General features: G+C 51.3%; 2 protein-coding genes and 1 pseudogene across 2 annotated transcripts in view; all 3 read right to left on the reverse strand.

Annotated features, from left to right (window-relative positions):
- Gcsh (glycine cleavage system protein H) overlaps positions 1-560 on the reverse strand; it is a 13,031-nt gene extending 12,471 nt beyond the window's left edge. Inside the window, exon 1 of the mRNA XM_033757906.1 lies at positions 370-560. Within this exon, the coding sequence (XP_033613797.1) occupies positions 370-460 (91 nt within the window). The 5' untranslated portion in view covers positions 461-560. The remainder of the gene's footprint in view (positions 1-369) is intronic.
- Positions 561-6,381: 5,821 nt separating this feature from the next.
- The window catches only part of Pkd1l2 (polycystin 1 like 2), a 76,945-nt gene continuing 60,043 nt past the window's right edge, over positions 6,382-23,283 (reverse strand). Inside the window, 13 exon segments of the mRNA XM_010609455.2 lie at positions 6,382-6,774; positions 8,460-8,591; positions 9,184-9,285; positions 10,380-10,589; positions 15,476-15,758; positions 18,881-19,072; positions 19,311-19,526; positions 19,528-19,573; positions 20,230-20,415; positions 21,602-21,726; positions 22,160-22,166; positions 22,568-22,664; positions 23,161-23,281. Of these exon segments, the coding sequence (XP_010607757.2) occupies positions 6,616-6,774; positions 8,460-8,591; positions 9,184-9,285; positions 10,380-10,589; positions 15,476-15,758; positions 18,881-19,072; positions 19,311-19,526; positions 19,528-19,573; positions 20,230-20,415; positions 21,602-21,726; positions 22,160-22,166; positions 22,568-22,664; positions 23,161-23,281 (1,876 nt within the window). The 3' untranslated portion in view covers positions 6,382-6,615.
- LOC109117587 lies at positions 16,454-17,467 on the reverse strand (annotated as a pseudogene).

Genomic DNA, 23,283 nt, shown 5'->3' on the forward strand with positions numbered 1-23,283 from the left:
GGGGTGGGGCCTCGGCCTGGCTTCCTAGCGGCCGAAAACGCTGGGTCAGCAGTTCCGGGTGCCGCCGCGGGTGTGAGAAAGCCTGGGGCGGGGACCGCCCAGCTGGGGCAGCCTTTTCCCTAGCTAGTTGATCCCTGAGGTCCTGTCATGGGATGCGATCCCGCCCTTCTGCCCAGAACCGAGGTCACCCACACCGTATCCGAAGATGGCAGGTGGTCGTTGGCCGAAGTCGCACTGACACACTCAGTTCCTCTGACATTTGAAATACTGGAAACGGTCTGTGAACCCACTGTATTCACAGATTCCAAGAGGCCCCAGAGACCCAGATAGGACAGACGGAATAAAGGGTGCAGAGGGGACAAGACTTGCCCAAGGGTCTGGAGAGGCTTCCCCGTGCACCAGAACAGCGGCTCCTGCAGGGATGTCCAAGAGGCAGGAGGTGGAGAGGCAGTGTGGACATTTCCTTGCTTAGTCGGCTGCCCGCCACCAGGACCTTCCCAGAAAGCCCGAGTCGCTGTTCTGATCCAGAAATCCAGAAGGGAATCCAGTTCGGGGAAAGACCTCACCTTCCGCACAGATTTGAGCAGCAGTCACTAGAGTGAAAACCGCCTTCAGCCGGGCGCCCCAGCCCCCAGGGAGCCCAAGGGTTGCACAGCTGCCCCCACTTGTATGCGCTGGTCAGTGCATAGGCGGGGGCTGGAGTCCTTGCTGTGACCTTGTCTCTGTGCAAACATTGACTTCAGTCCTCTCCCAGCCCAGCTCCAGCCCGGAAAGGAGTGCAGTGCGGAGACGTTTTACAGCCTGAGTAGCTGATGTAAGACTTAAAGTCTCACTTTTATTCTATGGAGCGTGGACAGCCGAAAAGGCCTCCGCGATGCTGGGTCCTAACACCCAGCGAGGGTCCGGGAGCTCGACGAGAAACGAGAAACCCGGGAGGGAACACACCAGGCTAGATGGTAAATAAATAGACCTTCATTAGTCTGGCCAGATGGTACTCCCGGAGCCAGGTAGTTCAGAGAGGCAACTGCTCAGGGGCTGAGGTGTTTTTTATAAGGTCTTTTAAAATAAAAAGTCAGGGAATTCACAGAACCAGACTGTAAACACATTGCTTATCTTATGTAGGAAATGTTCTATGGTCACCTTTTGTCATATCATTTGTCCCTGGGCGGGCTGTTAGCCAAGTTAGCGATTAGCATATGAAGAAGCACAGTCTCTGGCCTATTAACATGGAGTCACTTTAGTTTATTTAAGTCTTACACTGACAGGTGGCAGGAAGATTTGCTGTGCTGCCCACCAGGGCTTGGGGTGCCAGCTGGCTCACCCTGATCTGCTCCACACTCCAGACCTTGGCACTGTTTATAATGCCAACTTCTGTCTGTGTTACTGCTTGGTGGGGAAGAATAAAATCCCGTAACAATGTATGGGTGACATCGCAGGCCCTTCCACCAGACAGCAAGTATAATGTGTCTTTTGCTTTGTTGTTGTTGTTTTAAACAGGTTCTCGATATGTAGTTGAGGCAGACCTTGAACTCACTATGAGACATGTTTTTTTTTTTTGGTAACAAACACTGAGTATAGTAAAAAAAAAATTTTTTTCCCTTTTCACCCTGGTAATCTTTGTAACATCCATGGTTTAATATTTCAAAGGTCATGCCTCTGTACATTTGGTACAGGCACCTGAGAACTGCTGGTGGTAATCTCTTTGGGTATCTGTTTTTTGTTTTTTTTTTTTTTTTTTGGTTTTTTGAGACAGGGTCTCACTATGTAGTTGAGACTGACCTGGAACTCACTATGTAGCCCAGGCTGGTTTCGAACTCACAGCAATCCTCCTGCCTCAGCCTCCTGAGTGCTGGGATAACAGGTGTGCACCACCAAACCTGGTTTTGGTTTTTGTTTTGATTGAGATGCTGGGGATCAAACCTAGAGCCTGTAGGTTCTAGGTGAGCTCTCTCTCTCTCTCTCTCTCTCTCTCTTTCTCCCTTTCTCCCTCCCTCCCTCCCTCTCTCTCTCTCTCTCTCTCTCTCTCTCTCTCCCACACCCTTGGTCCATAAGATTTTTAAGGTCTCATCCAGCTAGAAGGCTAGTAGGGGCTCACCTCCAGGGATGATTCAGGACTCATCAAATACATTCGTCTGTCTTTCTGCTCTGCTATCTTTAGATTGTTCCCCAAGGTCTCAGGGTAGCTGCCAAAGTTCCAGATGTCTTAGGTAAGACACTGTCCCACACCCTGAGAACTCATCTCTCTTTCTAACCCTCCCCTTTTTGGTACTTTTTTTTTTTTTTTTTTTCCGGGGATCAAACTCAGGACCTTGCACTTGGGAGGAAGACAGCAGAACCACTGAACTAAATCCCTCACCCTTTTTGGTACTTTTTGAATGATCTACATCTTCCTCTTTTGTGTGTGTTTGTGTATGGTTTTTTTGAGACAGGGTCTTGCTCTGCAGTTCAGGCTGGCCTTGATTTTGTTTGTTTATTTTTTGGTTTTTGAGACAGGGTCTCACTATGCAGTTCAGACTGCTCTGGAACTCACTGTGTAGCCCAGGCTGGTCTCAAACTCGCAGTGATCTTCCTGCCTCACCCTCCCAACTGCTGGGATTACAGGCGTGCACCATGGCCTTGATTTTTTTAAAAACAGGATCTCACTCTGTTGCCTTGGCTTCCTTAGAATTTGTAATACTTCTGCCCTGCCTCTGGCATAGCTGAGATTACAGGCATGTGCCACCATACCCAACACAAAAGACCATTTCTGTGTGTCTTTTTCTTAGCAAGGAGACCTCGCCCAAAGTGCCTTAGAAACCCTTCGTTCATTTTTTACTGGCAGGACCTTAGTCACTCACTGACTACAGTTACAAAAACAAATCAGGATTCACTTTGAGGTGGCTGTGGGAGTGAGTTTGAGACCAGCCTGAACTACATAGCAAGACCCTGTCTCTAAATAAATAGAAAGGCAAAAGAAAAGAAAATGGCCTACCTGGGTTAACAGATTAAAATTAATTCAGGCAGTTAAACAAAGCTTAGAGAATTGTGTAAGTGTTATCCTGTGGTCTGTCGAGGGGGAAGAATGAAGTCTCCAACCAAGGCGGTTAAGGGAGTTTTCTTGGAGTGTAAGACGTAAGTCTCACTTTTACTCCTGGAGCATGAACAGCCAAAAGGCTTCCACGATGCTGGGCTCAGAAGCTCAGCGAGGCTCCAGGAGCTTGTCGGACAGCGAGAGTCACCCAGGAAGGAACACACCAGGCAAGTTGGCAAATAGACCTTTATTAGTCTGGCCAGACGGCACTCCCCAAGCCAAGTAGCTCAGAGAGGCGGCTAGCTCAGAAACAGAGGCCATTTTATATAGGGCTAAGGGGGAGTTTACACTTAAAACTTACAGAAAGAGGACAAAGGCAAAGAATCAGTTGATCTGAGCTAGTGGTCATCAAGCATATACTTGACCGTCACGTACTAATGATCAGCAGAGCGATTATCCATTATTCCATTTACAACTTAGATTATAATGTTCAGAACATTCAACTACAGTCAAGTAAGGAGTGGCATGATTTGTGTTGGGTCTCTGTGTTCACTACAGTTTCCATTTAGTTTCCCAGCTACTTCAAAGCAGTTGCCTAACAATTCACAATCATTAGTTATCCTATAAGGGATGGGGGGAGCGACAGTCTCTAGGTCATTTGCTGGTCAACATGGAGTCTCTCTGGTTCAGTCAGGCTCTTACAGGAGGGGGTAGAGATTTAACTCAGTGGATGAACACAGGCTTAGCATGCTCCGGGTCCTGGGTTTGATCCCTGGCCTCATAGGAAGAAATCCTACCCTAAACAACAACAAAACCCAGCTAGCTCTTGGGTTTCCAGGAGGGGTCCTGAGTGGGTGGCCGCTGAGGCTCCTTGTCAGGGGTAATTTATACAGTAAAAATATTGCAGATGGTAAAGTAATTAGATATTGTCAGGCGATTAGACAGAGCCAGCCCAGGAGGAGCCAACACAGAGGACGATGAAGATATAGTCACTGAAGGCCAGCATCGTGAAAGAAGAGAAACTACCACACCCATGTAGACTGATTCTAAATAGGTTTGGTCTCTTGGGTGGGGGACCAAGATCTTCCAGGAAAGATCCCTGGCCTGCCCCTTCCCACCCCAAATCCTTGCTCTTTCCTTATAGTTTGCTACATGACTTGTTTCCTCATTGGATACCCATTTAATCAGTATTGCCTGAGTGACTGTACTTGTCATAATCTTATTGGTTGTTCATAGTTTTGTTCACCTTGTGATTTCTCATCAGATCAGTATTGCCTCAGTGGCTGTCCTTGGAATCTCACTCGTTGACTATAGTTTTGTCCCACTTTGAATCTGCCTCCCCTCACAGCTTTGTCCCATAAAACACCTTTGAGAAGTTGGGTGAGCAGGCAACCCACTTTCTAGTCCCCCTTCTGTCTCTCTTACACAGAAGGTTTCTTTCCCATTAATTTTTTCCTACTCCTACATTGTTCTTAGAATTTATTCTTCGATTTTATTTATTTTTTGGTACCAGGGATTGAACTCAGGACCTTGCACTTGTGAGGCAGGTGGCAGAACCACTGCACTAAATCCCCAGCCCTCTTTATTCTTCTATTTCAGAGAACATGAACTTGCACTTTGGATGCATCTCTTCCCCCTGTGTCAAAATCACAATGTGGGTACAGTGTGGGTGAAAGTACAATCTAGGATCACAAGTATAGTCGCTTAGCTAGCGTCTGTCCAATAGGGAAGTGAGGCCTGTAGCCAGGATATACAGTGAGATCATTCGTTAATAACTTCATCTATAGCTTCTCATCATATCAAGAACAAAGGCATCTCTGGAAAGGGATGCAACTTGGGTCCAGATGTTCTGGTCACTCACCTGTCCACCTGTGCCTGTGATGCCTACCTGGGCCCACTGGACCAGTGCGCTGCGGACAGTGAGGTTGCAGGGTGTTGTACGTCTCTAGGGAGGCCGTGCGCCTGGCTGTTGCATCTCCGTCTTGCAGCCTGGCTCGCTCTCTTCAGATCCGCCTCCTGCCTTCTGTGCCCATTCCCTCTCTGGCCGCCCACTAGCTTCTACCTCACCTGGCCGTCTGTCACTCCACCCAGCCCGCGTGTCCCTGCACAGGGCTGGAAGAGGTTCCTGAACCCCTTCTCCATAGAGTAGCTTTGCCCATTTGCTGGCTCCGGCCGTGGACAAACAACTGTGAGGATGAGTCAGAGGCCTGGGAAGAGTTTCTTAGGCAGAAATCTAAGTACGCGCCGGAGAGCGGCGTGTCGGCCTTCGGAGATGAGAGCTACAGGTTGGGGCTGGGGGCGTGTTTCAGGCAGCGACAGTCTGGGATTTCTCAGTCTGTAGTCTTGGTCTTGGCTGGGGGCCGCACCCACCGAAAGGAAGCGTCCCTTCCTGTGCAGGTGAGAAGGGACTCTTTGGGGAAGAGGACCTCTGGGAGCCGAAAGGGAACGGCCAGAGGCAGTTGCAGGCAAAAGGGCACTAATTCCTCCTCAGCCTTACTGTGTTCTGAGAGAAGAGAAAGGGGAAACATTGCTTAGGAAACGGCTCGTGTTCTGAAGCTGCTGCTCTCACTTTTAAAAATTACGAATAAAAACACACTGTGATTCCCCTCCCTCCTTTTTACCTATCTTTACTTCGTCCATCCTCCTGCCTGGGCCTTTCAGGAATTGCGCCGCACAACCGGAGGGCAGCAGGCAAGCAAAGGAAGCGGCCTGTCCCTCACAGCTGCTCCCCAGAGCTCACCTGGGCTCAGGTGAGCCGGGACAGTAGCTTCTCAGAGCGGCGGGAGCCCGGTGGGAGCCCTACTGTGAACTGCGCAGGCCTGCGAGGATCGCAGCTGCCCTCTGTCAGGAGACCACACCTCTTCACCCCTGCCCCTGCGCCAGCGCTGTCCATCGTAAATTGTCTTCCATGAAACGGAAAGGGTCCTGGTGCCAAAAAGGTTGATGGATAAGAGAAGGAGCTCCGGGGCCTTCCAGGGAACACCAGAAGCTGAAAGAGACCCGGTTCTTCCCTTCAACCGCAGCGGGGACTGGGATGGTGGCCCTGCCAGCGCCTGGATTTCAAACTCTGGTCTCCAGAACTGTGAAACATTCACCTTCAGGGATTTGTGGGGATGCTCCTGCCTCAGCCTCCCAGATGTTGGGATCACAAGTAAGAGCCATCAGGCCTGGCTGTCTATTGTTTGAAGCCACCTAGTTTGTTCCAATAGCCTAGGACTTTTTTGGGGGGTACCAGGGATTGAACTCAGGATCTTGTGCTTCCAAGTCAGGTGGTGGAACCACTGAGCTAAATCCCCGGCTGCCTAGGCCTTTAATATGATACCCATTCCCTTTTTTCAGAGAAGCTCTGAACTAGAATCATCCAAAGGCAGCCCCTGACCAACCGGAGATGAAATTAGAGAAGACTCATTTCTGCATAATTATTTTTTATTTGTAGGAGGAAACACACATGCACAAACAGGCTTTCAAAGCAGTGCCGACTTTAGGACGCACGTGTCCTTACTTTTCTACTTGCTGGGCTAAGTGATTCATCTACAGACATAAATCCTGGTTCCCAGAGGGGCGCCCACCTCCCTGGGAGGTGCTGATCCCCGTGGGTGAGGATCTTAGATCCCAGGTGAAGCTTGTTCTGGCCGAGGGCACTGAGCTGTGGATGGCGACACAGGCTGCTCACAGCCACTCTGTTCCTCTCCTTTGCACCGGATGCCCAGGAAACTGAGTATTTTCATCAGGAGCAAATCCACAATTTCTGCTTCCTCTGACAGCTGTAAGACACAGGACCAAGTCATGTACCTGCAACCATCCTCTTGGGACTTTTCTTTCTGAGGGGAACCAAGGATGTGTGACCTACTGTGCCTGGGTCAGGTCACCATGTAGGTTACTCTGAGGTTGGGCTGACCTGTTTCTGGGGCTCCTGGGGGTACGGGCTCACTCTTCTTCTCTGCCAAGCATGCCTGAGTTTGCCCGGCAGCACTTAAAATCCCAGCCTGAGTCGGGTATGGTGGTGCATGCTTGTCTCAACTCTGGGAGGCTGAGGCAGGAGGATCACAAATTTGAGACCAGCCAGGGCAATTTAGCAAGAAGACTCTGTCTCAAAGTAAAAAAAAAAAAAAAAAGGGTTTGGGGGATGTAACTCAGTATGAAGGCTCTGTGTTCAACCCCAGTACCTCAACGACAAAAAAAAAAAGAAAGAAAAAGAAATGTTCTGGAATTAGCAATTGGATAATAGCAATGATTGCAAAACTTTGAATAACAGTTTAAGAAAAAAAACCTTGTAGGCTGGGCGTGGTGGCGCATGGCTGTAATCCCAGCACTTGGGAGGCTGAGGCAGAAGGATCGCTGTGAGTTCGAGGCTACATAGTGAGTTCCATAGTGAGTTCAACTATACAGTGAGACCCTGTCTCAAAAAAGCAAAAAAAAAACCAAAACAAAACAAAAAACCAAAAACCATTGTATACTTTAAAATGGTGCATTTTGGGCCAGGGATCAAGCCCGGTGGCAGTAGTGCCTGCCTGGCAAGTGCAACGTCCTGAGTTTGATTCTAGTAGCCAAAAAAAAAGGTGCATTTTATGACATATATTTTCATTTTTATAAAAGAATATGTTAAAAAAGAGAATATATCCACAAAGCACGAGTTTAGTCTGCTGAGCTTTAGGGACTCCACTCTGAGAAATTAACTCCAGTTGAAGATGTCTTACGCCTGCGCCCCCACCTCCAGAACAAGGTACAATCTGATTGCCTCTGTGTCTGACCTGGCGAGGACCTCTGCTTCCCTGCTGCAGTGAAAACATTTCCTAAAACTTCAATATATGGAATCTTCGCAGGGCAAGAGCGCTCTGGGTAATGTGAAATACACTGGCCTCCATCCCCGTCCCTCTCACAGAGCTGCTAAGCCCCTGGCATCTGTGCAGTGCTAGGAGCATTTCTGTACAGCATGATGAGCCTTTGAGCCTGCACTCCATCTGGCACCAAGGGGTTTGGGGCGGGGTCCCTGGACGGCTCCAGATTAGGGCCTCTACTGGGAAGACCTAGGGACAGAGGGCCGGATGTTCAGCCCAGTCTGCCTCTCGGGGAGAGAGGGCAGTGGGGGACACGTGGGATGACTGGCCACTGTGATGTGTTGTGCTGTTTGTGGTACAGGGGGCGGAACCCAAGGGTGCTGTGCATCTTTAGGCAAGTGCTCTACCCTGAGCCCTACTTTTATCTCGAGCAAGGCCTCAGCTCCGTTTCCGAGGCTGGCCTTGAACTTGGTTGGGATGCTTCTGCCATCACACCCTTCACCTTCTGTGACTTTGGCGAAATATTTTCCTGGGCCTGTTTCCCCTCTTGTGAAGCGGGGTCTTTGAGCTGCAATGGCCGTCAAGTCCCCCTAAGCCTTGCACTGCTCAGCCCAGCTCTTCTGCATCCAGGGTGAGTGGCGAGTGAAGAACAGGCCAAGGAACTCACTCACCTGATCACATTTTTGTGCCTCACTGAAGGCCACCAGGATGACAGAGATAAACAGATTCAGAACCACAAACGTCATAAAAATGACGCACGACCCAATTAGGAAGGAGCCAAGCACTGGGCTGGAGTCCAGGACCTGACAGGGAGAAGCCAGCGTCACTCCTGGGGTCCAACGTTCGATGCCCCAGCCCTCAGAGGGTGGCGTGGTCCGCGGAGCCCAGAGCCGGGAAGTCCCTCGGCCCAGGCAGGGAGTGGGCTGCACCCTTGCCCACCTCTGCCTCCTCTGAAGATAGCACCATCTCTGGCTGGGGCTGAGATTGTCCCCATCGAGATCACCCGTACAGCCCTCCCAAGTCGCCAGCCCGGGGAGCTCTTCCATGAGCAGTGGTCCCCAGGGCAGCCTGTGCACAGGAAGGGGGCGACATTTTATTTTTCCAAAGCTGCTTTGCGTTTGCCAGGCCATGAACCCAAAGGATGACGGGAATGGGTGAGCAGGAGCAGGAAGTAATTTTTCTAATTTGTTTTTGTTTGTATTTATTGGGGGGTTTGGAACAGGGCCTCATTATGTAGTTCGGGCTGGCCTTGAACTCACTGTGTAGCCCAGGCTGGCTTCAAACTTGAGGTGATCTTCCTGCCTCAGCCTCCTGAGTGGATTACAGGCATGCACCACTATGCCCAGTGATTTTTCTAATTCTCACAAGGACTTTGTGTCAACTGCGGTGCCTTACCTCCTCATAGTTGAAGATTCCTAGCTGAAGGCTGGTCATCGTTTCCACTGCATCAAAGAGGGTTTTGTAGGAATGGAGTTTCCAACCAAAAATCAAGTTTGACTGTCATGGAAAGAGTCCTCATGAACGGGGAAGGGAAGCTGAAGCCCCCCGCCCCTTTCCTGCTGCTTGACACAGTTGCCTGTGCCCACCCTGCCTTGGCCTGGCCCACACGGACGTGTGTGCATGGGGTGTGTGTGTGTGTGTGTGTGTGTGTGTGCGCGCGCACGCGCGCCCGTGTGAGGTGGGTGTGCCTGGCTCGGCTGGGACACTTTGCCCAGAACCTCCCTTCACTGAAGAAGGAAGGTGAAGAGGGCAGAGAGGAGGGCAGGGTCCTGGCTGGGGAGATGCAGATGCCCGTGGGTGAGGGGCGGTGCACCGGACCAGGACACAATGGGCTGGTGGCGGAGGGGACGAGGAGGGGTGGCAGGTAGAGACTCGGGGGCCGGGGGAGTAGGAGAAGGGAGGGCTTGCACTGCAGAGAGGCTCAAGTTAGGGCTGAAGGCTCACAGCTGAGTGGGGCCAGAGCCACGAGGCAAGTTCTGGACGTACGGGTTGGAGTTTGTGTTTGGGTGGGACTGGGATGTGGCAGGGGTCGGGAGAGGGTCTTTGTTTCTCTCCCCACTTGGTAGTAAGAAAGAGTGGAGTGTTTCGTGTTTCAGGGGGTTTTCCAGTCACAGAAGAGAATGGTTGAAGTGCTGTCAGTGTTGAACACTGACTGGAACGGCTCTGGTCCTGTTAAGTCTATGCCTCGTGTTGAGGGTTCCAGGGGCTGCTGCAGCCCGGGGACATCCCCTCTACTTCCCATCTCTGGCCTGGCTCGGGGGCCCGGCTCGTCCACCAGTGCAGTGGGAGTCCCGGCCCTGTGCCTCCTGACAGGTGGGGTGTCAGAGCAGCGGCACCTGAAGCAGGGGGTCCTCCAGCGGGCTGATGGCCCTTTCTGTCCCACTAGCCATGCCTCCTCCTCCTGCTTGAGAGGCCTCTACTCCCTGCCATTGGAGGTCCATTCGCGAGCTCCCTGCTAACAGACGCCAGACCCCAGACTCATCTCTCTAAGGCTCCCAGAGCCTCCCTCACCCTCACTGTCCACTCCGCACGACCAAATACCCTTGGCTTCCATGCGCAGCAGCCCTGGGGTCCCCACAGGGGCCACTCACGGCGATGGAATAAGCCAGGAGCATGATAAGGATGACAATGATGAAGCCCGAAATGTCACCCCAGGCACGGTGCAGGGCCGACGTGATCACATTCGTTTTGGGGTTCAGCCTGAGCAGATGCCAAAGCTTCACTGTGGACAGGAGGACCAGGAAGGCAGTGATGTACCCAAGGGCAGCGTCGGCTGCTGCTGTCTCTCTGAAGCTCATCCCCTTGTGGGCCCAAGTGGGGAGGTGCATCAGGGACCGTGAGCGGTGCAGCTGCTCCGTCTGGATGCAGGGATGGATTTGTCATCATCTCAGGGTGCAGGATGAGGCTTGACATGACCAAGGGGCCATCGGTCCATCAGAAAAAGGCTGGGAAACAAAGTGGCCCCGCCCTTCCACTTTGGTGCTGGTGGTGGTGGTGACGGTGGTGGGGTTGGGAATGAGAATAAAAGCAGCGTTGGTTGGTGGTGATGGTGTGATGAGGGGTGAGGGACGAGGCTGGGAGGATGGTGGTTGTCATGGTGATGGTGGTGAAGATGATGATGTGTGCAGGAGGACCCAGCAGCCAGTTCGTGGGTCTTGGTTAGTGGCCAGGGAGCTCTGGAAACGCGGCAAAGGAGAATCCTCTGAGGCGGACGGGATGGAGGGAAAGCCTCCTCACTTGCTGCCCCTGCTCTGTGGTCGCCAAGCCCTGCCGCTCACACTTGTCTGTGTGTCCGTGGCTGCCGTGTGTTTGAACGGAGGACAGAAGCGTGGCCCATCTGTCGTGCCAAGTGAGAAACTCATTGTTCTGGCTTTGTTTCTTGTTGTTGTTCTTTGGAGCAGGGGTCTCACTCACTGTGTGGGTCCAGCGCTCCTCCTGCTGCATGCCAGGCGTGGTCACCACTCTCGCTGGCTGTCCGCTCAGCTCACTTGAGATTTAAGGTGAAGCCAGCCGTTGCCTCCACTTTACAGACAGGGATGGAGTCAGCACAAAGTCCAAACTAGCGCCACAGTGACAGACTGTGGTGGAGAGGGTTGGGATTCATGTGCACCTGGCTCCAGAGTCCACACCTCGCCCTTCATTCTCCTCTCGGGTCTTTGTGGGATTTGGGTTTTTTGTTGTTTGTTTGTTTTGAGGTGCTTTCTTCTCGCTTGCTCAGGCTAGCTTCCAATTTGAGATTCTCCCTCCTCAGCCTCCCAAGTAGCTGGGATTACAGGTGTGAGCCACTGTGCCCAGACTTTTTGTTTTATTTTAATTTGTTTCTTTTATTTTTCTCTCAACTCAAGCACTAGCTACCAGTTACAGCTACATTTTTAAATGCCTCCCTCCTTTGGCAGTACTGGGATCGAACCCAGGACCTTGCATATGCTAGGCAAGTACTCTGCCACTGAGCTACATCTCTAGCTCCTGCCTTTGCATTTTATTTACTTATTTGTTTATTTTTATACTGGAGACAGAACTCAGGACCTCGCGCTTGCAAGGCAGGAGTGGTACATTTTAACACAGACTTCTTTTTTTTGGTGGTGTGGGGGGGTTGAGACAGGGTCTTGCTGTGTAGCCTAGACTGGCCTTGAACTCATGGCAACCAACCTCAGCCTCCCAAACGCTGGGATTACAGGTGTGCACCACCATACCCAGCAATACATTAAAAATGACAGACCTATGTCTATTGACATGAAGAAAAAAAAAGTTACAGAAAAATGTTATATGACCTAGGCATGGTGGCTCATGTATGTATGTATGTATGTATGTATATACATACATACATACATACATACATATGAAGGAAAAAATGGAGGGGGGGGAGAGAGAAGAAAGGAAAGGAAAGGGAAAAACATTTCAGAATCTAGCTGTACAAACATCTATTTAACAATGAAACACAATTTACAAGTTTCTGAAATAAACACAAAACTTTGGTTAGTTGATTAATCAGGTTCAACTAAGGGTTTGAAGTTTCAAACTTAACCTGCTTGGGTCTGCTGTGGGTGTATCTTGGTGGGGAGCCCTTTCCTAGCACGAGCAGTGCCCTTTGTTTAAGGGTTCCATCCCAAGAAACACAAAGAACAGGGTGGACGGAAGGAAGTGAAAAAAGGAATTCAAACTATTCTCAGGAAAGGAGAGCACTGGTGTTATTTGCAAAAACAATTATTTTTGTTAAAATTGGTAAGATTCCTTTCGCTTTCTGTTATTCAGTGTAAAAATGTTAGCCACTAAAGGAAGCGGGCACCGTTAGGGGCAGTTACATTTATGGGGAGAAAGCTGCTGCAACTTCAATGTTGTCCTTCCTGGGACCGTAGCTCAGAGGCACAGCACCTGCCTGGCCAGGGCGAGGCCCTGAGTTCAGTTCCCAGTAACCCCAAATCAAAAGCAAAACAAAACATTGTTGTTCCTGTTTGTTTCAGCTACAACTCTGGAAACGCTTAGAAGGATCCAGACAATCTCAGCAACCTAGAGTAAATCTGGCTCATTGTAATACCGAGCTAAGCATGCTCAGAAATGTGTCCGCCATCTTTCCTCTCCGAACATGTGATCTATGAAATTAAACCGTCCACCTCCAGAAATGCTCCTGTGCCCAACATGCTTTGCTATGTGAATATGGATCCATTCCTGTCTAAAATCCTTGCCTTCCTTTGTTCAGCATTGTTTTGCAAATAACACCAGTGCTCTCCTTTCCTGCTGTAGATAAGTCTTTCTCTACTGTTTTATCACCGGGTTATGCATTCATCAAGGTGTGAATTCATGACATTTGGTTATAAAATGAGAACTCTCTGGCACAAACCTGTTTCGTGACCCTTGTAAATAAGAAACCAGGCAGGCCAGGGTAAGGGTTTCTTATTTATAAGGGTCATGATTTACCTCAGTGGTGCCACCGCCTGCCTTGCAAGCACAAGGTCCTGAGTTCGATCCCTGGCACAAAGAAATTAATTAATTAAAAAAAACAGGCTGTGTGCATATCAAGAGTCAAACATGGCCAGGCATGGTCCCACATGCCTATAGTCATTCCGGAACTCAGGAGGCTGAGGCAAGAGGACTGCTGCGAATTCAAGGCCAGCCTGAACTACATAGCAAGTCCCTGTCTCCAAAAAGAAACAAGAATCAAAAAAAAAAAAAAAACAAGAATCAGACATTTTCTGATTAAAGTGTGGCTGGACGCAGCCTTAGAGGCTGGGCCTGCAGATGCCTAGTGGGTGACTGCACATGGGATAAAGTGTGAGCCCTGCCCGGCTCTGCACGGTGCTTGTTAATCACTGAGGGAAGGATTTCTGTTTTTCTGAGACGTGATCTCACTATGTACCTGCTATGGATGTAGCTCAGTGGTAGAGCACCTGCCTAGCACGCATGAGGGCCTAGGTTTAATCCCTCGGCTGTGTGAGCGTGTATTACCTCGGGCGATTGCTCAGAGAATGTAAGATACCACTATAAGAAGTGAGAGAACACAATGGTCAGAGAGAGTCATGGACCCTGAAGCCACACGGTCCAGATTTAAATTACTGTGTGGCCTACAATCTTACTGAGCTTCGGTCTCTTTGGTAGAAGTGCATCTACATTCATTAGTTTTGCTTTTTTTTTTTTTTTTTTTCATGGATGATTAAAGTAGGACTTTTGCATTGAGCTATATCTTAGCCTTTTTAAAAACATTTCTTTTGAGACAGGGACTTGTTAAGTTGCCACGCTAGATTTCAATAAGCAGTCTTCCTGCCTCGGCCTCCTAAGTGCTGGGACTATAGCCATGCCCAACTTTTTCCCCTGCTGTACTGAAGATCAAACCTAGAGCCCTGCACATGCTAGGCAAGTACTCTACCATTGAGCTATATTCCCAGCCCTTGGCATTTTTTATTTTGAGACAAAGTCATCTAGCTGGCTGCCAACTTGTCATCCTCCTGCCTCAGTCTCCCAAGTGGCTGGGACTGCACCACCTCACTGGCTCACCTCCAGCAAAGCCACCAAACAGAAGACGTGCACTGTGCACTGACACATCCTGCCTGGCACCTAGTGGACGCTTGATAAGTGGTAGCCGAGCCAGGTTCTCTGGGCACTAATACTGTGAAAGCTCTCCGCAAGGCTGGGAGGGACCTCCGCCGGGTGCTGCAGAGTGCTGCATTTGCAAACATCAGATATTGTTTGTTTTGTTTTGCCGAGTCAGGATCTCACTGTGCATGTCAGCCTGGTCTGGAACTTGTGGTAATCCTCCTGCCTGCACCCCCACATCTGGCCGCAAGCATCAGATATTGCTGTATTTTGTTTTAAGGTCGTCTCCAGGGCAGATGCAGTGGTGAATGTCTGTAATCCTAGTTACTCAGGAGGTAGGTAGAAACAGAAGGATCACGAGTTCCAGGCCAGCCTGGGCAGTTTAGCCAGATGCTATTTTATTTTTTAGATATAAACCATAATACTTTATTTGGAGAATTTTCTATTACTCTGTTTTCAAGTTGACTTATCCTCAGTCTCCATATTGCCTAATCTGTTAATCCATGCAGTACATATTTTTCAGGTATCAGTGCCATTTTTAAAAAATGTCTTCCATTGGAGCAGGGGATTTAGCTCAGTGGTCCCACTGTCTGCCTCACAAACACAAGGTCCCGAGTTCAATCTCCGGTACCAAAAAAATAAAAAGGTCTTCCACATCTCATGAGGTTTATATTTTCCTTTGAATACTTAAACATAGTATAACAGACCTTGTAGTGTCCTGATTGGTCAACTTCTTCATCTCTATTAGATTTCTACTGGCAAATTTTGCTCCTGGTTATCAGCCCCTTTTTCCTGTTAAAGAACCTCAGTTGTAACTTCTTAATTCAGGATGTTATAAACTTCCTATTACTGTGTAAGATTTTGTAGTCTTAAGAGTGTCGGGCTTTATTCTGGAAGGCAAGTTGAACAAGACCCTGTTTCGAAATAACACGTAAAAGGGCTGGGACAGAGCTAGCGGCAGAGGCTTCCTCCCCGTGCAGGGGCCGCGTCGTCTCCGGCCTCGGGTGCTCAGGTGCGTGTCGAAGCTCGGTGCAGCTGCAGCCAGTCCTGCGTGGGGACTCTCGGTCTGCTGAGGGTCAGCGCGATTTCCAGATCGTCTCGCTGACCCTGGGCCTCAGACAGGGCCAGCGGAGGGCCAGGGGACTGGGGACACGGTCACTTACTCTTCCCTGTGCTTCCGGTAGCGCTGCAGGTCGCGCTCCGCCAGGACGGCCCTCTTCACAAACACCGCCAGGGCGCTCCAGCTGGCCAGGATGATGGCCAGTTCCAGCAGGTTCCACTTGCTGCGGAAGTAGCCCCACTTCTGCTGCCGCACACGCTGGCAATGGAAAGGAAGCCGAGGTTCTGCGAGGCCTGTGGCCGAAAGTGCCTCTACCACTGATAGGCACCCATGACCGGGTTCAGGGTTCGGATCCCGTGGGCTCTGAAGCCCTGCCCCCTCCCTACAGGCCCAGGTGCAAGACTTGTAAGAAGAAACAGAATTTGTAATCCCAGCACTAGGGAGGCAGCCATAGAGGGTTCACTGTAAGTTCGAAGCCAGCCCAGGTTACAAAGTGAGTTCAAGTCCTGCCTGAGCTACATGGCCAGACTTTGTCTCAAAAAGAAGAAGAAAACAATTTCTAATAGGAAAAAAAAAAAAAAAGCTTGATTCTCCAAAGCAAAGTAAACAAGGGAAATTATCCCCTCAGCCCTTCACTTTTTAAAAGTTTTACTTTGATAATTTTTTTTTCCCCGTATCAAGAATCAAACTCAGGTCCTGGCCTTTGCCAGGTAGGGGTGGAGCCACTGAGCTACATTCCCAGCTATATAATTTATTTATGTGTTTATTTTTGTAAGCTCGATGATATTTAATTATTCAACAGTCTAGAGCAGATCTTTCACAGATAGATATAAAAGATGGATTAACATGTCTATCCATAGCCGTGTAGTTATAGGGCTAAGTCCTCGTTAGGTAAATTTAACATTAATCAGGGCACCTCCTGTGAGCCAGGCACCATAGGAGATGTAGAAGCATAAAATACGACCCTTGCCATCAGCAGCTTGTACTATAGAGACCCAAACAGGGTCAAGCAGAGGCAAGTTTGTGTGTCACTGCTGCGTTCTGCCCTGTTCTTTGGAGAAGAATCTCAGGCTGCTGTCATTCCTCTGAATTCTGAAGAACATAGCCTTTTCCTGGAGAAACTCCTTTCTTCAGTGCTGCGGGCCAGTTGTGACTATCAAAGTAAGTGGACAGGATATTGAATACTTCATTGGTGGCCAGCATCCCTGAATGACAAGTTTTTCTCATTCTGGCGCCTGACCATGTGTTCCTGGATTGGCAAACAGGCTGTCTTAACAGAGTGTCCTGGGCCTTTTGAAATACCACTTTCTTCTGAATGCTTTCATCCACCAGCCCGCCAACGACACAGACTGTTTAGATCAACATCTTCAAGAGCACGTTCTGAGTCAGGAATCAGATGCACAAGGGTTTCTGGAGGAAATAAACTTAAAGCAGTCTTCCTCCATGAGGTCTAGCAGGTACCTAGAAAATCTGTCATTCACCCTCAGACATTCTGCACAGAGGGGACTATCAGTTGTGAATCCCACGAGGCAGATCCAAAAGTGTTTGTCAGCATTTTTTTTTTTTTTTACCCACACACGCTTCGGATCTGCCCAGCCAGCCTACTCATTTCCTTCTTCGATGTGTGATGGGTCCTACTCAGATCGATTTGTCTTGATCCTGAGTGTTTGGCTTCCAGAAGTTTCTCTTTGGTTAAGGCTCTCAGAAAACGTTTGCTGTGCTGAGTGCAGATGCCTGGATTTTCTGAATGACTGGCCTTTCTTCTTTCTTTTTCTGGCTTTCTTCTGCTGTTCTTTGCTGCAACTGTCCTTTCCCAGGGTCTCTGCTTTCTTTAGACGTTTTTCGAGCACCAAGGCGCACGGCATGTGGGAAGGGTCCCGCTCTCTGGACACTCACACTCCACATCGATCTGCTGGAAACTTTCAGAGTCCACCTTCATCTTCTAAGACGCCTTCCTGTTCCTGCAGCCTAGTGCCTCTGTTCTCTGACACTCCCGTCCAATTTCCAGGCCATGTGATTAGTCCTCTGTCCTTTCTCGGCATACTTGAACTTCTCTCAGTTGAGCCACAGCAGTGGTGGTGCACACCTCGTCCCGCCCCAAATCCCATTTCTGATTTCTAACCTTTATTTTTAATTAAAAAAAATTTTGGTACTGGGAATTGAACTCTGGACCTTGCGCTTACAAGGCAGGGAGTGGCACCTCTGAGCTAAATCCCAACCCCCCCAGCTACTTTAATAAAATTTGTTTATTTGTTTGTTTTTTTGAGACAAGGTCTTGCTATGTAGCTCAGACTGGCCTTGAACTCACAGCAATCCCCTCTGCCTCAGCCTCCCCAGTGCTGGGATGACCAGCATGCACCACCACACCCAGCTTTCTCCTACTGCTTTAAAAAGAAACTCACATAAGGTTCTCAGCACAGTGCAGGCAGTGCCATAAGCACCAGAAACACCACCCTTCTTTTCTGTTTTTTTTGGGTTTTTTTGGTACCGGGAATGGAACTCTGATCCTTGTGCTTGCGAGGCAGGTGGCGGAACCACTGAGCTAAATCTCCGGCCCCAACACCACCCCTCTTTTCAGGAGCTTGCAGGAGCTTTATTTCTTTTTAAATGCACAAACATATATACATTTTATAATTAAACGGTAATTTAGTATTAATTAATTGTCTTGGGTACCAGGTACTTAACTCAGGTCTTTGCACTTGTGAGGCACGTGGAAGAGCCACTGAGCTAAATCCCTCGCCCTAGTATTTTTTAAATGTTTTAGCTGAGGGTGGTGATACATGCCTGTAATCCTAGCACTTAGGAGGCTGAGGCAGGAAGATTGCTATGAGTTTGAGACTCATAGTTTGTTTAAGCCCAGCCTGAACTACATAGCAAGACCGTGTTGCGACAAACAAACAAGTTCAGGTTTTAATGAAAGGATATTACGTTTTAGACAAGTTGAACATTAGTTGAACAGGCTGTAAGTTGATAGCTTTTAGTAGCTTGTGGTCAGCATTTTATTAACTTATTCATTTACTGTGGTCCTGTGGATGGAACCCAGAGCCTCCTGAATGCTATGGCAAGCACCTTCACAGAGTTACACCCCCAGCCCTTTTCACTTTATTTTTCGTTTTGAGAAACCATCTTGATCTGTTGTCCAGGGAGGACTCCAACTTGCAATCCTCTTGCCTGGGCCTCCCACTAGCTAGACTTACAGGTGTGTGTGTGTGTGTGTGTGATGTGCTTCTGCTGTGGATTAGAGCACAAGCTGTAAACGCTCTTTCAGGGGACATTACTTGTTACCAGGTCACCTCTCCTGCTTAGCCCCCCCCCCACACACCTGGAGTGCAGTGAGGAGCTCAGGCAGAGGAGCCGGATAAGCCACCCACAGAATCCAACTGGGTCCCTTCGGGTGCCTCGGGACGCTGAGCCACTGGGAGAGGAGGCTGCCAGCCTCGGTTTGGGGGCTTAGGGGTGCCATTTGCAGCGGGGCCCAGCTCCAACCCTCACTTCCCACGCTACTCTGCCCTGGGCCTGCAGCAGGCCTGCTGGGCGGCAGGGTTCGGGGTGGGAAGCCCACCCAGGGCGCTGGTCTCCAGCGTGAGTGTGACGATGCAGAACAGATTGACGTTGGCATTCTAGACGGTGAATTCCATGAACACAGCCCTGGTCAGGGTGTCCAGCCAGGTATGGTCAAAGCAATAGCAGAGGACTCTGTGGGCAAGAGGGGTGCTTGGGGCACCTCTGTCCTGCGGAGGGCCATGGTCCTGCAGTCTTTGGACAAACCCAGGCTTCTTGTTCCAAATGCCCGCAGAGAGATTTTGAACCTGCCAGCCCCTCCCAGGGCACGTGAAAGAGCTGGATCAGCCCTGCTTTGAAGTCCTTGGGGTCCTCCCCGGAGGACCCTAGCAGACAGCTGCACCCTGCTGTAGGAGAGTCCAGCCAGCCTTACCTGGCCGTGCCCTGGCGCTCTGTCCCCAGAGGCACCACATAGCCTCCCCCGGGGTACAGAGCCAGTCTGCCCCACACTGGGTAGCCTTGGTGCTGCCTCTGGCCCTGGTACTGCCAGGCCTGGGAAAAGAGGGCACTGCTGTCGAGGGCAGAGGCGTTCCAGCCTTCCCCATAGTTGGCCTGGTCTTCCTCGTCCAGGGAATATGCTGTGCGGCATAATGTGGGCACTGTCAACCAGCCTGGAGTTCCCATCCGTGACAGAGCCTGTGGGAGACAACCAGGGGGCAAGTCCAGCAAGCAAAACCACCCTAACGCCTGGCTGGATGTGAACCCCAGCCTGGAGGTGGCCGGCTGTGGACTGTGTCACCGGGCACTCGCCCTCCCATCCAGGCCCACTCTGTGCCCAGTGCCCACCTGGATGCATCCGTGCCTCCCCCCCACTGTCCCTGTCCTTCCGTCAGCCCCGTGATGCCTGCTCAGGGCACTGTGCGTACTTAACACCTCCGAACCCCTCTTCTCTCCGGACGTGCTTCCCATTTGCAAAGGATCTGTCTCCCCGTCTCCTATTACCCGTCCTCTGCTTTGTCTTTAATTGTGTATACTTTGGGTTTCTCATACGAGGGAAGCTACGCGACGTGTAAGCGGTGCGTCTGGTTTATTCCATTTAAGGTGCACCCGTTTTCCTACAGACAGCGCCTGCGAACGACCACAGATCTGTCCCTGCGTCCTCAGGGATAGGGTGCGAGCCGCTGAGCTCCTTTGTGCTGTGGCCCAGTGTCCATCTCCCCCGAGCTTCATGCCAGTCCCCCTGAGACCCTGCCTCGTGTCTGCTGGTCCTGCCGGCCAAGCCCTGCTCAGGTCTGTGGCTCCTGGGCCCGTGGCGGTGCCTGACGGTAACCACACCTGGGCCCTGTACCTACCTGGGTACGGACCATGCAGGCTGTTCACGAGGGTACTGTCGGCCCACTCGAAGAACTCTCAGAAGCCCAGCACATCTGAAAAGCCTCTAGTGAGGCTGCGCTCCAGGTGCCTGTTGAAGTGGTAGGCGCTCGGGTTCCGCTGCCCGTAGGCCACCAGCAGCAGCATCCACAGGAAGCCCAGGTACACTGCAGAGGACACACAGCGCACCCTTCAGGCGGGAGCCTGAAGTTCAGGACAGGATGCCGGATGGCAGCTCAGAATCAGCCCTGGTCTCCTGGTAACCATGGAGATGTTCCTTCCAGGACCACAAGGTGGCTGTCTGGGTTCAAATACCACTTATCCTTGTGCCCTTTGCAAGTGATTCAGCCCCTCTGTGGCTCACTCCTCATCTGTGAAGTTTAGGTAATTCTCGGGCTGGAGGTTGTGATGAGGGATCAGTTACGAGTAGTTAGACAGCACCACAGACAGACTGCCCAGAGTTTGTGGTTTCCAGCCCCCTGGTACTGGGAATTGGATCAGGGTCTTTACACTGACTGCATTCCCAGCCCGCTCCTTTAAAAATTTTTATTTTGAAAAAAACTTTCTTTTAAATTTTGAGACAAGGCTTTGCTCACAGGCTGGACTCATACTTGGGGATCCTCCTGTCTCAGCCTCCCAGAGTGCTGGGATTACAGGCGTGTACCACTCAGCTGAGTTTATGTTAATGTTTTTTAAACACATTTTTCCAGTGGTGCATGAGCCACATAGCATTGCTGAGGGCACAGTAATGAAATGGACAGCGAGTTCTAGTCCTCATGGGGCTCACCTGACTTGCTGGGGATAGGAGAGTGAGATGCAGGGACTGTCGGTGGAACTTTCCCTTCCTGGGGTCCCCTCCCATCGATCTGATACTGGGGGCCCCAGATGAGGTGTGTGCTGAGGCTTGAAAGCTCTGGGCCAGAGGGTCAGGCAGGCGAAGCCGCGATGAAGACACAGTGACTGGGCTGAGTGAAGCCTGGGAGGAAGGTGGGGCATGGCAGTGCATGTCTCCTATTCCAACATGTAGGAGGCTGAGGCAGGAGGATCGCCACAATTTGGAGGACAGCATGGGCTACATAGCGAGTCCAGTGCTAGCCTGAATTATATAGTAAGACTCTTTAAATAGGAAAGACCAGGAGGGAAGGGAGGGACCTGAGGTGGGTGGAGCCACAGGAGGGAGTTCAGACTTTATCCTCAGGGACTTAGGGGCCACCAAGTGATTCAACTATGCAGGAGAAGTTGAGTGAGTTGCAATCTAGGGAAACTGAGGCCCAGAAGCAGCGGGGGACTTTTGAAGGCCAAGCGTGCCTGCAAGTCTCGACTGCTGAGAGGTGCACACAGGGTGGCCCCCGCCCAGGATTTCCATGACGAGGGCAAACGCCTTCTGCTCCTTTAGCTGGGTGGCTTTCATCCTCTCGATGGCAGCTGGGAGAGGTGGCTGGTAGACGCTGCTGTATCTTCGTGCCGGAAGAAGGACACTGGGCCGTCCCCATGGCAGGCACGGGTTAGACCCTGTGGTGGCAGCGTGCGGACAGTGCTTGCTGGTGTCAGCAGCAGTTCCCACTGTGCCGCCCTGGTGGGGGCTGACCCAGCTGCCTGTGGAGCCTGTGCCCTTCTAGCTGCACCACCGGGCAGGGCGTCTGCCGCCTCCCTCTTCCGGAGTGGGTCCTGTGTGAATTACGTGACGCCCTGCCGAGGTGACCGCCTGCGCTGCCATGCACCTCCGGGCTCCGCTTCCTTTTCCAGGGGTTGGGGGATCAGCCGGTGCCCCTGGCCCAGGGTCAACGTGGCTGTGGTCCAGTCGGTCTCTGTTCCAGAACTAAGGCTGTGGGCCCGGCCGGGGCTGCTCACTGTGCCTTCGGATCTGCTGTCCCGGAAGTCTGACAGTGGCCTTTGGCAGTCTGCCTGCACGCTGGCTCTTTCTTTGTTTGCTGAGTTTATTGGTGCATTTTAGGTATACTTTATGATCGCATTCATGGTTTGGAATTTGTGCCCATTCATGATGTATCTTGGTTCTTATTTTCTCCCCGTTCCCCTGCCCTCCCTTCAGCCCTCCACCCCTCCCTAACAATAAGCTTTGTTTCCGCATTTCCCTTCTTTTCTTCAGTTTTCCCTTTCCCTTGCTGGTTCCCCGGTTCTTCCCTTGTTACTCTAAAGCCCAGGGATCCGAGTCCAGGCCCCCTCGTTGGGGTTACACAGAGGTGGGTCCCCAAGGCCGCTCTCCTGGCCTGGGTGACAGGCGGGAGCCACGTGGTTGAGGGTGAGGCCGGTGCCCCCCCAGTTGTGTCCCGGTCCCGCCCCGCCCCGAGGCCCCTTTACCTGGGCCTGACAGGTGTCCCAGCAGGGGGAGCTCCAGCTCCTCCTCGTCGTCCGCTCTCCTCAAGACCAGCGCGAAGAAAGCGGAGAAGCCCAGCACCTGCAGGTCACCGTCCAGGTGGAGTGGCGGCCGAAGGGCAGCCCGGCGCGGGCCTGCGGTGCCTTCCCTTGGCCAGGGCGCTGCCCCCGATCTGGGCCTGGCCGTCTTCAGCGCTCGAGAGGCTCTCGTGTTTCAGGGTACGGGAGCACGCGCTTAGGGGCGCGCACTTTACAGCTGGGTCCTCTTCCCTTCGCCGCCCGAGGCCTGGAACCCGGGCTCTGCCACTGAGCCTCACCCCAACCTCCGTTTCCTCCCCTGTAAAACCTTGTGCCCTCCCAAGTCGAGATGGGAGTCTGGCCGCAGCAAGTGTCCCTTACCTTGGGCTTTTGGCTAATTACCTCATTACCCTGTCTGCCCCAGGGCCTGCACAAGGGGGCCACTGACTGTGTTTGTTGACTGAATAAACAAAGGGACGGCAGAGGTGGAAAGAACAGGCTCAGAGGGGAAGGGGGCAGAGGGAAGGAGGACAGCCGCTGGGGCAGGCGGGCCTCCTGACCTTGAGAGGCTGGGTGATGAACACGCTCTCCGCCAAGGACACGGCCATGGACAGCAGCCACCGCAGGGAGCTGACGCGCCCGGAGTGCAGGCCGTAGATCATGGTGAAGAAGGCCGCCACCAG

This window comes from Fukomys damarensis, unplaced genomic scaffold (assembly GCF_012274545.1).
Source record: "Fukomys damarensis isolate Sample0158 unplaced genomic scaffold, DMR_v1.0_HiC HiC_scaffold_32, whole genome shotgun sequence".
Taxonomy (NCBI): domain Eukaryota; kingdom Metazoa; phylum Chordata; class Mammalia; order Rodentia; family Bathyergidae; genus Fukomys; species Fukomys damarensis.